The 14,964-nt window shown below is 44.4% G+C and overlaps 1 protein-coding gene across 1 annotated transcript in view; it reads left to right on the top strand.

Annotated features, from left to right (window-relative positions):
• atf6 (activating transcription factor 6) overlaps window positions 1–14,964 on the top strand; it is a 119,302-nt gene that overhangs the window by 21,931 nt on the left and 82,407 nt on the right. Inside the window, exon 7 of the mRNA XM_036978881.2 lies at window positions 10,034–10,185. Within this exon, the coding sequence (XP_036834776.2) occupies window positions 10,034–10,185 (152 nt within the window). The remainder of the gene's footprint in view (window positions 1–10,033; window positions 10,186–14,964) is intronic.

Here is a 14,964-nt window from a genome sequence, read left to right as displayed (position 1 = left end):
TACAGGGATGTTCAGTCTAGTCAACAGGTATACTCACCACTACTGGTGGGTCGATCCATATATGGATGTTCAGTCTCTAGTCAACAGGTATACTCACCACTACTGGTGGGTCGATCCATACAGGGATGTTCAGTCTCTAGTCAACCGGTATACTCACCACCACTGGTTGGTCAATCCATATATGGATGTTCAGTCTCTAGTCAACCGGTATACTCACCACTACTGGTGGGTCGATCCATACAGGGATGTTCAGTCTCTAGTCAACCGGTATACTCACCACCACTGGTTGGTCAATCCATATATGGATGTTCAGTCTCTAGTCTAGTCAACAGGTATACTCACCACTACTGGTGGGTCGATCCATACAGGGATGTTCAGTCTCTAGTCAACCGGTATACTCACCACCACTGGTTGGTCAATCCATATATGGATGTTCAGTCTCTAGTCTAGTCAACAGGTATACTCACCACTACTGGTGGGTCGATCCATACAGGGATGTTCAGTCTCTAGTCAACAGGTATACTCACCACCACTGGTTGGTCAATCCATATATGGATGTTCAGTCTCTAGTCAACCGGTATACTCACCACTACTGGTGGGTCGATCCATACAGGGATGTTCAGTCTCTAGTCAACCGGTATACTCACCAGTACTGGTGGGTCAATCCATATATGGATGTTCAGTCTCTAGTCAACAGGTATACTCACCACTACTGGTTGGTCAATCCATATATGGATGTTCAGTCTCTAGTCTAGTCAACTGGTATACTCACCAGTACTGGTTGGTCAATCCGTACAGGGTTGTTCAGTCTCTAGTCAACAGGTATACTCACCACTACTGGTGGGTCGATCCATATATGGATGTTCAGTCTCTAGTCAACCGGTATACTCACCAGTACTGGTTGGTCAATCCATATATGGATGTTCAGTCTCTAGTCTAGTATACTCACCAGTACTGGTGGGTCAATCCATATATGGATGTTCAGTCTCTAGTCAACAGGTATACTCACCACTACTGGTTGGTCAATCCATATATGGATGTTCAGTCTCTAGTCTAGTCAACTGGTATACTCACCAGTACTGGTTGGTCAATCCGTACAGGGATGTTCAGTCTCTAGTCAACAGGTATACTCACCACTACTGGTGGGTCGATCCATATATGGATGTTCAGTCTCTAGTCAACCGGTATACTCACCAGTACTGGTTGGTCAATCCATATATGGATGTTCAGTCTCTAGTCTAGTCAACTGGTATACTCACCAGTACTGGTTGGTCAATCCGTACAGGGATGTTCAGTCTCTAGTCAACAGGTATACTCACCACTACTGGTGGGTCGATCCATATATGGATGTTCAGTCTCTAGTCAACAGGTATACTCACCACTACTGGTTGGTCAATCCATATATGGATGTTCAGTCTCTAGTCTAGTCAACTGGTATACTCACCAGTACTGGTTGGTCAATCCGTACAGGGATGTTCAGTCTCTAGTCAACAGGTATACTCACCACTACTGGTTGGTCAATCCATATATGGATGTTCAGTCTCTAGTCTAGTCAACTGGTATACTCACCAGTACTGGTTGGTCAATCCGTACAGGGATGTTCAGTCTCTAGTCAACAGGTATACTCACCACTACTGGTGGGTCGATCCATATATGGATGTTCAGTCTCTAGTCAACCGGTATACTCACCAGTACTGGTTGGTCAATCCATATATGGATGTTCAGTCTCTAGTCAACTGGTATACTCACCACCACTGGTTGGTCAATCCATATATGGATGTTCAGTCTCTAGTCAACTGGTATACTCACCACCACTGGTCTGTCAATCCATATATGGATGTTCAGTCTCTAGTCAACTGGTATACTCACCAGTACTGGTTGGTCAATCCATATATGGATGTTCAGTCTCTAGTCAACTGGTATACTCACCACCACTGGTTGGTCAATCCATATATGGATGTTCAGTCTCTAGTCAACTGGTATACTCACCACCACTGGTTGGTCAATCCATATATGGATGTTCATTCTCTAGTCAACTGGTATACTCACCAGTACTGGTTGGTCAATCCATATATGGATGTTCAGTCTCTAGTCAACAGGTATACTCACCACCACTGGTTGGTCAATCCATATATGGATGTTCAGTCTCTAGTCAACCGATATACTCACCACCACTGGTTGGTCAATCCATATATGGATGTTCAGTCTCAAACCGCCTTTTGATTTGAACGTTTTGGGGGAAACGGAGTCCCATTCTAGGGGTTTGTTTTTCTGTCCCGGGTTACCCCAGTGGGAGGAGTTTGAACCGGGTAAAAAAAAGTGATTGCATTCGGTTTGGAACCGGCCTTTCTCCCGGGAGTGAGCCAGGTGCCCCGCTCTGGTGCCCCGCTCTGGTGCCCCAGTGAGCCAGGTGCCCCGCTCTGGTGCCCCAGTGAGCCAGGTGCCCCATTGAGCCAGGTGCCCCGCTCTGGTGCCCCAGTGAGCCAGGTGCCCCGCTCTGGTGCCCCGCTCTGGTGCCCCAGTGAGCCCTGTGCCCCGCTCTGGTGCCCCAGTGAGCCAGGTGCCCCGCTCTGGTGCCCCAGTGAGCCAGGTGCCCTGCTCTGGCCGACGGCAAAGTCGGTCTCAAAACAAATAATAATCAATCACGTGGAGTGATGAGAAGGATTCAGTGTTTTCACATGTAGAAGTGACTGCTTTTGATAACGTGTTATCTGCCTTCCCAGTGAAAACAACTAGTTTTACAATTGAAACACTATGTTTCTGGACGATGCAACTAGCTTGCTTGTAGACAACATGACCAAGCGGAGCAGATTAGTTTACTGGTGATCTTCCCTCCCTTCTTTCACGCGTTGACGTGATTGGTCCATTGTCGGTTCAACGCGGCCAGTGCAATAGAGTGAGCGGAGGGGCGATTTGCACGTGGAGCTTGGCGAAAGGAGGCACGATATGTTGGCGACATTGTATATCCCAAACCCAACCTTAATTTACTCCAAACTCCGTTTTAGACTGCCTTTATGACCAAACATTTTCCTATTTACACTGTAGTCAATTATGACACTATAATAAATGTTTCTGACTCATATCGATGCCACGTTGGTTTTTGGAGGGCAGTCGATCTGTAAAGCATTAGGGAAGTTTTGGGTGGGAGTTTGGGAGGGTGTTGTGTATCGTTGGCCAGCAGATGTCGCCCTATCTCTACTTTCGTTGACCCTCTTTTTAGGATCTGTGTTTAATCATTTGTGAGTCAATGTTTTAGTAGTGTTTCCTTACCTCGGCCCACCAGCCTGTGTTTCATTCAGACCTACCAATCTGATCCTCTTTCTGATCTTCTACCTCAGCTGAGTCTGGGCCAATACAGTCTGCCCGGGACTAAACCAACACTGGAATATTTGACCTCTGTAGTCTTGAATGTGAATTTGAACCACATTTTTAGTTTAGAGTTTGAATATAACTTTCTCTCTAGATCAGGGCTCTCCATCCCTCTTCCTGGAGAGCTACCGTCCTGTAGGTTTACACTACAACCCTAATCTAGCGCACCTAATTCCTGTTAAGTAGCAGTTAGCTGCTAGCCGTCATGGAAACGGAGCAGGCTAACGCTAGTAGTGCTTAACCCTCTAGTGTTTTTATCCACGACTGGGCACAAATGCTTTAGGTGTGAGATGACTTCCACACAATCACAAGATTAAGATAAGGTGGAACTGAACAATGGACAGGGATTTGTCTGCCCTAAATGCACCACCATCAAGCAACTCCGGGAAGAGATCCTCCAGCTGCTCGCTCGGCTGCGAGAAAAGGATTACCTGCTTTCTAAGTGCACCAACCTTGCTGTAACCCAGACAAACCCAATCCCATTTTTAAATCCCTCCTGTAGCAAACGAGGTAGTAAAAAAGACCAAGAGTGATCAGATAAAGCAACATCAACAATAGAGGATGTGTCAGTAGAAAGCCCCTTGGTAATAACCAGGTCCAGAGTATGACTGCGGTTATGGGTGGGCCCAGTAGAAAGCCCCTTGGTAATAACCAGGTCCAGAGTATGGCTGTGGTTATGGGTGGGCCCGGTAACATGTTGGAAAAAGTCCATGAAGCTCAAAACATTCATAAATTCAATGGTCTTGGAGTCAGTCTCTTTGTCAACATGAATATTAAAATTCCGCAACACAATGATTTTTAAAATAAAGAGTGAAGAAAAAGCAGCCAACAATTTGGAACTCCTTCAATACTGTTGGAAAAGCATTCCAGGTGAAGCTGGTTGAGAGAATGATCTTGGTCGGTCCACAGATCGTAGGCAGGCCAATATTTTTCCCCATCGAGCTGTCCACAATGATGGTGGTCTTGATGGAATCCAATGAGGGAAGAGGGGGAGCAGGGTCTTGAGTCCGCGACCTCCTGAACTGTGGTGGTCGTGGAGAAGGTGCCACTGGGCGGCCACCACCTGGTGATATACTCCCAGGAACCGTCACATCTGGAGGAAACATGGTGATGGCAGCATCATGCTGTGGTGATGTTTTTCAGTGGCAGGGACTGGGAGACTAGTCAGGATCAAGTGGAAAGATAAACAGAGCAAAGTACAGAGCAATCCCTGATGGAAACCTGCTCCAGGGCGCTCTGGACCTCAGACTGGGGAGAAGGTTCACCTTCAAACAGGACAACAACCCTAAGCACACAGCCAAGACAATGCCAGAGTGGCTTCAGGACAAGTCTCTGAATGTCCTTGAGTGGCCCAGACTTGAACCCAATCGAACATCTCTGATGTGACATGAAAGTGGCTGTAACGCTCCCCATCCAACCTGACAAGAGCTTAAGAGGATCTGCAGAGAAGAATTGGAGAAACTCCCCAAATACAGGTGTGCCAAGCTTGTAGCGTCATACCCAAGAAGACGCAAGGCTGTAATCGCTGCCAAAGGTGCTTCAAGAAAGTCCAGAGTAAAGGGGCTGAATACTTGATATTTCAGTATTTTTATTTTTGCGTTGTCATTATTGGGTATTGTGTGTAGATTGATGAGGGGGGGGGGGGGGGGGACAATTAAATACATTTTAGAATAAGGCTGTAACCTAACAAAGTGTGGAAAAAGTCAAGGGGTCTGAATACTTTTTAAATGCCAGACAGGCTCTAATCTGATCACTAATCATTTGAGAGATATCCTACACCTGCAAACCTACTGTATATGAACTTTCCTCCACATCTAAATGAGATGCGTTTGCAGCATATTTTAGAGATAAGATTAACAAACATTAGGCTGGGTATCAGTCAAGAAAGACCTGATAAGAAGTTTGATATGTGCCCTAGCCTACAACGCAAAGTTACTATGGAGTTATTTTCCCTATTTGACACAGACATGCCCAGCAAAGTGATATCACAACTTAAGCCTTCTACACCTAGGTTTTCTTTCAAAAACAAAGGACATTTCTAAGTGACTCCAAACTTTTGAAAGATAAGTGTATATGGCTCACAACTTCCTCTCTAACTAAATCAAGTAAATACAGAGTTACTTATTGTTTGAGCCAAAGTACAGAGAGAGAATCTGGACGAACATTTTAATTCATGGGAAATAAAGATACAACACCAGGATAAAAAAACCTTTGTCATTTTAGATTCTGAACTAAATGTCGAATCACACATTAGGAATGTGACCAAAATAGCTTTTACCACCTGAGGAACATTGCCACGGTGTGGCCATTTCTCTCCCAGGCTGATAGAGAGACTCATCCATGCTTTTATTACAAGCAGGCTTGACTACTGTAATGCTCTCCTGTCTAGTCTACCCAAGAAAGCCATTGGTCAACTGCAAAACATACAGATTGTTGCAGCACAGATTTAATACCAAGATGGTGTAGCAGTCAGACGTCTTTGTCTTTTGTCCTGTCGTGTCCCTTGTATATATCTTTTTACATATTTTTCTTCGCATATCTTTTAAAAATATTTTGCTAAACCTCAACTTCTAAATACTCTCCTGCAACCCGCCTCACCCAATGTGGCGTGGATCTGCTTTTTTCTAAAATATTTCTATTTACTTTGGATCTGGAGTCCCTCAACTGAAGCTAGCGAGCTAACTACCTACCAGCTATCAGTTAGCAAACCATTGCTAGTTGGTCATCAGCTAACCTTTTAGCTTGGAAAGCTCTCGCCAGTTCGAACAACGTGACTCAAACCAGAGCATAACGGACCTATTTCTCTCCATATCCAGATGGCCTGCAGAGTTCTGTATTACTATGCAAGTCTGTATCCAAACAATTCGAGCTTCTACTTCTAAAAATGCACCTTTCCAGAAACAAGTCTCACTGTTGCCGCTTCCTATAGACCTCCTTCTGCCCCCAGCTGTGCCCTCGATACTATATGTGAACTGATTGCCCCCCATCTATCTTCTGAACTCGTGCTACTAGGTGACCTAAACTGGGACATGCTTAACACCCCTGCTATCCTACAATCCAAGCTTGATGCCTTCAATCTCACACAAATTATCAATGAACCTACCAGGTTCAACTCCAAATCCGTAAACACAGGCACCCTCATAGATGTCATCCTAACTAACTCGCCCTCCAAATACACCTCTGCTGTTTTCAATCGAGATCACTGCCTCATTGCCTCATTGCCTGCATCCGTAATCGGTCTGCGACCAAACGACTACCCCTCATCACTGTCAAATGCTCTCTAAAACACTTCTGCGAGCAGGCCTTTCTAATTGACCTGGCCGGGGTATCCTGGAATGACATTGACCTCATCCCGTCAGTAGATGATGCCTGGCTATTCTTTAAAAGTGCCTTCCTCACCATCTTAAATATGCATGCCCCACTCCAAAAAAATATAGAACTAGGAATAGATATAGTCGGTCCTTGGTTCACTCCAGACCCTCTTCAAAGGGGGTGACACTCTAGACCCAAACTGCTATATCTATCCTACCCTGTCTTTCTAAGGTCTTCGAAAGCCAAGTTAATAAACAGATTACCGACCATTTAGAATCCCACCGTACCTTCTCCGCTATGCAATCTGGTTTCAGAGCTGGTCATGGGTGCACCTCAGCCACGCTCAAGGTCCTAAACGACATCATCACCGCCATCGATAAGAGACATTACCGTGCAGCCGTATTCATAGACTTGGCCAAGGCTTTCGACTCTGTCAATCACCACATTCTTATTGGCAGACTCGACAGCCTTGGTTTCTCAAATGATTGCCTCGCCTGGTTTTCCAACTACTTCTCTGACAGAGTTCAGTGTGTCAAATCGGAGGGCCTGTTGTCCGGACCTCTGGCAGTCTCTATGGGGGTGCCACAGGGTTCAATCCTCGGGCCGACTCTCTTCTCTGTATACATCAATGATGTTGCTCTTGCTGCTGGAGATTCTCTGGTACACATCTACGCAGACAACACCATTCTGTATACTTCTGGCACCTCTTTGGACACTGTGTTAACTAACCTTCTGGTGAGCTTTAATGCCATACAACTCTCCTTCCGTGGCCTCCAACTGCTCTTAAACGCAAGTAAAACTAAATGCATGCTATTCAACCGATCACTGCCCGCACCTGCTCGCCCGTCCAGCATCACTACTCTGGACGGCTCTGACTTAGAATACGTGGACAACTACAAATACCTTGGTGTCTGGTTAGACTGTAAACTCTCCTTCCAGACTCACATTAAGCATCTCCAATCCAAAATTAAATCTAGAATTGGCTTCCTATATCAAAACAAAGCATCCTTCACTCATGCTACCAAACGTACCCTCATAAAACTGACCATCCTACCGATCCTCGAGTTCGTAGTCTATCGCAGTGCCATCCGTTTTGTCACCAAAGCCCCATATACTACCCACCATTGCAACCTGTACGCTCTCATTGGTTGGCTCTCGCTTCATACGCATCGCCTAACCCTCTGGCTTCAGGTTATCTACAAGTCTCTGCTAGGTAAAGCCCCGCCTTATCTCAGCTCACTGGTCACCATAGCAGCACCCACTCGTAGCACGCGCTCCAGCAGGTATATCTCACTGGTCACCCCCAAAGCCAATTCCTCCTTTGGTCGTTTTTCCTTCCAGTTCTCTGCTGCCAATGACTGGAACGAGCTGCAAAAATCTCTGAAGCTGGAGACTCATATCTCCCTCACTAGCTTTAAGCACCAGCTTTCAGAGCATCTCACAGATCACTGCACCTGTACATAGCCCATCTGTAAACAGCCCATCTATCTACCTACCTCATCCCCATACTGTATTTATTTATTTATCTTGCTCCTTTGCATCCCAGTATCTCTACTTGCACATTCATCTTCTGCACATCTACCATTCCAGTGTTTAATTGCTATATTGTAATTACTTCTTCACCATGGCCTATTTATTGCCTTAACTCCCTTATCTTACCTCATTTGCACACACTGTATATAGACTTTTTGTTTTCTTTTGTTCTACTGTATTATTGACTATGTTTGTTCATTACCTGTGTAACTCTGTGTTGTTGTATGTGTTGAATTGCTATGCTTTATCTTGGCCAGGTCGCAATTGCAAATGAGAACTTGTTCTCAACTAGCCTACCTGGTTAAATAAAGGTGTTCTCAACTAGCCTACCTGGTTAAATAAAGGTGTTCTCATCTAGCCTACCTGGTTAAATAAAGGTGTTCTCAACTAGCCTACCTGGTTAAATAAAGGTGAAATATTATTATTTTTTAAAGATACAGACCAAGACCAGACGGAGAGCACATATTACACTGGTTTAAAACACTGACTGCCTGTGAGTTTTACAATACATTTTAATATTCTTCTATTGGTTTTTAAATCAATCCATGATTGTGCACCACAATACATGTCAGACATGCTTTTAAGTTATGTACCCAGTAGGTCCTTCAGGTCCTCTGGCCTTCTAACTATCCCAAAGCCTCGGACCAGGAGGCATGGAGAGACAGTCTTTTAACTATCCCAAATCCTAGGACCAGGAGGCATGGAGAGACAGCCTTTTAACTATCCCAAAGCCTCGGACCAGGAGGCATGGAGAGACAGTCTTTTAACTATCCCAAAGCCTAGGACCAAGAGGCATGGAGAGACAGCCTTTAGTTACTATAGTTACTATGCTGCCAGCCTCTGGAATAGCTTGCCGGGGGGATGGGGGGTGAAACTGTGGACGTATTGAAGAGATCATCCACGTTCCTTTATCAGCGCTGTAGCTTTGTCTAATCTCATCATCATTAACGCTGACAGGTCATTTAGCAGGAGACGGACGGACGGACGGGGGGGGGGGGCTGTGCCAGTGTTTCTGTGTGATGGATGGTTCCTGGTACAGAGAGTGGTTTGACACTGCGCTGTGGGCCACAGCTTTAAACCATGGACATGGTGTTTTATAAACATTAGTATTGTATTACATTAGTATATATATTACCGTGAGACCGCCACGCTAACTGTCCAGTTAGTTACCCAGTGTTCAGTTCTCCTACATGTGGGGAGAAGGGAGTTCTATTAATGCTCAGGGGTTAATGCAGGGTCGCTGAGAGGTCAGAGGGTAGAAGGAACTCTGGGTGCACTCTGTACAGACAGTACCACTGGGGAAGGGGGGGGGCTTTTTGAGACGGACCAGACAGTACCACTGGGGAAGGGGGGGACCGCTTTTTAAGACGGACCAGACAGTACCACTGGGGAAGGGGGGGACCGCTTTTTGAGACGGACCAGACAGTACCACTGGGGAAGGGGGGGGGGGGGGTTAATGCAGGGTCGCTGAGAGGTCAGAGGGTAGAAGGAACTCTGGGTGCACTCTGTACAGACAGTAGCACTGGGGAAGGGGGGGACCGCTTTTTGAGACGGACCAGACAGTACCACTGGGGAAGGGGGGGACCGCTTTTTGAGACGGACCAGACAGTAGCACTGGGGAAGGGGGGCCGCTTTTTAAGACGGACCAGACAGTAGCACTGGGGAAGAGGGGCTCCCAGCTGTCACGGGTGACCAAGTGCTCTGGTGTTTTTGTAGTTAGCGACTGGCGAGGAATACCGAAACGCACAGCTTATTATTTAATAACAGCTCAGTAAAGGTATATAATATAATCTAAGTGTTGTTTGTCCCCTCCTAACAGGTGGTCCGTTGGTGCTGTGCCAGCCGGCCCAGGTGCTGCAGATCCACACTCCACAGGCAGTCACCGGGCACCTGGTTACCATGCCAACACTGACCCAAGAGAGGCCCGCCCCCATTGCAGTCACACTCCACAGCCCTGGCTCTGACGAAGATGTAAGTGTGTGTGTGTGTCTGCTGTGTGTGAGAGAGAGAGTGTGTCCTACATGTCTGGGTTTGCTCGTATGCCTCTGATTTCATTCTCCAATGGAAGACTGTATCTCCCTCTGTGGTGCTGGTTCCTCTTCACTTCATTGATTTTAATTCCTGGGTGAAATACGAAAACACAAAATGGCAGCTAGAAAAAAAAATAGCCACCATTATTATTGATGATGCTGTCAGTCTTTTTTCTAGACTGACAGAAACTAGATTCACAGCATCCAGGATTGACATACAGCTGAGCTTAATTTAATGTCAAATCAAATTGTATTAGTCGCATGCGCCGAATACAACAGGTGTAGGTAGACCTTACAGTGAAATGCTGAATACAACAGGTGTAGGTAGACCTTACAGTGAAATGCTGAATACAACAGGTGTAGTAGACCTTACAGTGAAATGCTGAATACAACAGGTGTAGTAGACCTTACAGTGAAATGCTGAATACAACAGGTGTAGTAGACCTTACAGTGAAATGCTGAATACAACAGGTGTAGTAGACCTTACAGTGAAATGCTGAGTACAACAGGTGTAGTAGACCTTACAGTGAAATGCTGAATACAACAGGTGTAGTAGACCTCACAGTGAAATGCTGAATACAACAGGTGTAGTAGACCTTACAGTGAAATGCTGAATACAACAGGTGTAGTAGACCTTACAGTGAAATGCTGAATACAACAGGTGTAGTAGACCTCACAGTGAAATGCTGAATACAACAGGTGTAGTAGACCTTACAGTGAAATGCAGAATACAACAGGTGTAGTAGACCTTACAGTGAACTGCTGAATACAACAGGTGTAGTAGACCTTACAGTGAAATGCTGAATACAACAGGTGTAGTAGACCTTACAGTGAACTGCTGAATACAACAGGTGTAGGTAGACCTCACAGTGAACTGCTGAATACAACAGGTGTAGTAGACCTTACAGTGAAATGCTGAATACAACAGGTGTAGTAGACCTTACAGTGAAATGCTGAATACAACAGGTGTAGTAGACCTTACAGTGAAATGCTGAATACAACAGGTGTAGTAGACCTCACAGTGAAATGCTGAATACAACAGGTGTAGTAGACCTTACAGTGAAATGCTGAATACAACAGGTGTAGTAGACCTCACAGTGAAATGCTGAATACAACAGGTGTAGTAGACCTTACAGTGAAATGCTGAATACAACAGGTGTAGTAGACCTCACAGTGAAATGCTGAATACAACAGGTGTAGTAGACCTCACAGTGAAATGCTGAATACAACAGGTGTAGTAGACCTTACAGTGAAATGCTGAATACAACAGGTGTAGTAGACCTCACAGTGAAATGCTGAATACAACAGGTGTAGTAGACCTTACAGTGAAATGCTGAATACAACAGGTGTAGTAGACCTCACAGTGAAATGCTGAATACAACAGGTGTAGTAGACCTTACAGTGAAATGCTGAATACAACAGGTGTAGTAGACCTTACAGTGAAATGCTGAATACAACAGGTGTAGTAGACCTTACAGTGAAATGCTGAATACAACAGGTGTAGTAGACCTTACAGTGAAATGCTGAATACAACAGGTGTAGTAGACCTTACAGTGAAATGCTGAGTACAACAGGTGTAGTAGACCTTACAGTGAAATGCTGAATACAACAGGTGTAGTAGACCTTACAGTGAAATGCTGAATACAACAGGTGTAGTAGACCTTACAGTGAAATGCTGAATACAACAGGTGTAGTAGACCTTACAGTGAAATGCTGAATACAACAGGTGTAGGTAGACCTTACAGTGAAATGCTGAATACAACAGGTGTAGTAGACCTTACAGTGAAATGCTGAATACAACAGGTGTAGTAGACCTTACAGTGAAATGCTGAATACAACAGGTGTAGTAGACCTCACAGTGAAATGCTGAATACAACAGGTGTAGTAGACCTTACAGTGAAATGCAGAATACAACAGGTGTAGTAGACCTTACAGTGAACTGCTGAATACAACAGGTGTAGTAGACCTTACAGTGAAATGCTGAATACAACAGGTGTAGTAGACCTTACAGTGAAATGCAGAATACAACAGGTGTAGTAGACCTTACAGTGAACTGCTGAATACAACAGGTGTAGGTAGACCTCACAGTGAACTGCTGAATACAACAGGTGTAGTAGACCTTACAGTGAAATGCTGAATACAACAGGTGTAGTAGACCTTACAGTGAAATGCTGAATACAACATGTGTAGTAGACCTTACAGTGAAATGCTGAATACAACAGGTGTAGTAGACCTCACAGTGAAATGCTGAATACAACAGGTGTAGTAGACCTTACAGTGAAATGCTGAATACAACAGGTGTAGTAGACCTCACAGTGAAATGCTGAATACAACAGGTGTAGTAGACCTTACAGTGAAATGCTGAATACAACAGGTGTAGTAGACCTCACAGTGAAATGCTGAATACAACAGGTGTAGTAGACCTTACAGTGAAATGCTGAATACAACAGGTGTAGTAGACCTCACAGTGAAATGCTGAATACAACAGGTGTAGTAGACCTTACAGTGAAATGCTGAATACAACAGGTGTAGTAGACCTCACAGTGAAATGCTGAATACAACAGGTGTAGTAGACCTCACAGTGAAATGCTGAATACAACAGGTGTAGTAGACCTTACAGTGAAATGCTGAATACAACAGGTGTAGTAGACCTCACAGTGAAATGCTGAATACAACAGGTGTAGTAGACCTTACAGTGAAATGCTGAATACAACAGGTGTAGTAGACCTCACAGTGAAATGCTGAATACAACAGGTGTAGTAGACCTTACAGTGAAATGCAGAATACAACAGGTGTAGTAGACCTCACAGTGAAATGCTGAATACAACAGGTGTAGTAGACCTTACAGTGAAATGCTGAATACAACAGGTGTAGTAGACCTTACAGTGAAATGCTGAATACAACAGGTGTAGTAGACCTTACAGTGAAATGCTGAATACAACAGGTGTAGTAGACCTCACAGTGAAATGCTGAATACAACAGGTGTAGTAGACCTTACAGTGAAATGCTGAATACAACAGGTGTAGGTAGACCTCAGTGAAATGCTGAATACAACAGGTGTAGTAGACCTTACAGTGAAATGCTGAATACAACAGGTGTAGTAGACCTCACAGTGAAATGCTGAATACAACAGGTGTAGTAGACCTTACAGTGAAATGCTGAATACAACAGGTGTAGGTAGACCTCAGTGAAATGCTGAATACAACAGGTGTAGTAGACCTTACAGTGAAATGCTGAATACAACAGGTGTAGGTAGACCTCAGTGAAATGCTGAATACAACAGGTGTAGTAGACCTTACAGTGAAATGCTGAATACAACAGGTGTAGTAGACCTTACAGTGAAATGCTGAATACAACAGGTGTAGTAGACCTTAGTGAAATGCTGAATACAACAGGTGTAGGTAGACCTAACAGTGAAATGCTGAATACAGCAGGTGTAGTAGACCTCACAGTGAAATGCTGAATACAACAGGTGTAGTAGGCCTTACAGTGAAATGGTGAATACAACAGGTGTAGTAGACCTTACAGTGAAATGCTGAATACAACAGGTGTAGTAGACCTTACAGTGAAATGCTGAATACAACAGGTGTAGTAGACCTTACAGTGAAATGCTGAATACAACAGGTGTAGTAGACCTTACAGTGAAATGCTGAATACAACAGGTGTAGTAGATCTAACAGTGAAATGCTGAATACAGCAGGTGTAGTAGACCTCACAGTGAAATGCTGAATACAACAGGTGTAGTAGGCCTTACAGTGAAATGGTGAATACAACAGGTGTAGTAGACCTTACAGTGAAATGCTGAATACAACAGGTGTAGTAGACCTTACAGTGAAATGCTGAATACAACAGGTGTAGTAGACCTTACAGTGAAATGCTGAATACAACAGGTGTAGTAGACCTTACAGTGAAATGCAGAATACAACAGGTGTAGTAGACCTTACAGTGAACTGCTGAATACAACAGGTGTAGGTAGACCTCACAGTGAACTGCTGAATACAACAGGTGTAGTAGACCTTACAGTGAAATGCTGAATACAACAGGTGTAGTAGACCTTACAGTGAAATGCTGAATACAACATGTGTAGTAGACCTTACAGTGAAATGCTGAATACAACAGGTGTAGTAGACCTCACAGTGAAATGCTGAATACAACAGGTGTAGTAGACCTTACAGTGAAATGCTGAATACAACAGGTGTAGTAGACCTCACAGTGAAATGCTGAATACAACAGGTGTAGTAGACCTTACAGTGAAATGCTGAATACAACAGGTGTAGTAGACCTCACAGTGAAATGCTGAATACAACAGGTGTAGTAGACCTTACAGTGAAATGCTGAATACAACAGGTGTAGTAGACCTCACAGTGAAATGCTGAATACAACAGGTGTAGTAGACCTTACAGTGAAATGCTGAATACAACAGGTGTAGTAGACCTCACAGTGAAATGCTGAATACAACAGGTGTAGTAGACCTCACAGTGAAATGCTGAATACAACAGGTGTAGTAGACCTTACAGTGAAATGCTGAATACAACAGGTGTAGTAGACCTCACAGTGAAATGCTGAATACAACAGGTGTAGTAGACCTTACAGTGAAATGCTGAATACAACAGGTGTAGTAGACCTCACAGTGAAATGCTGAATACAACAGGTGTAGTAGACCTTACAGTGAAATGCAGAATACAACAGGTGTAGTAGACCTCACAGTGAAATGCTGAAT

Source organism: Oncorhynchus mykiss, chromosome 5, assembly GCF_057628025.1.
Source record: "Oncorhynchus mykiss isolate SJ-2025 chromosome 5, ASM5762802v1, whole genome shotgun sequence".
Taxonomy (NCBI): Eukaryota; Metazoa; Chordata; class Actinopteri; order Salmoniformes; family Salmonidae; genus Oncorhynchus; species Oncorhynchus mykiss.
The sequence above is the reverse complement of the archived record's forward strand: the minus strand, read 5'-3'. Positions and strand labels throughout refer to the sequence as shown.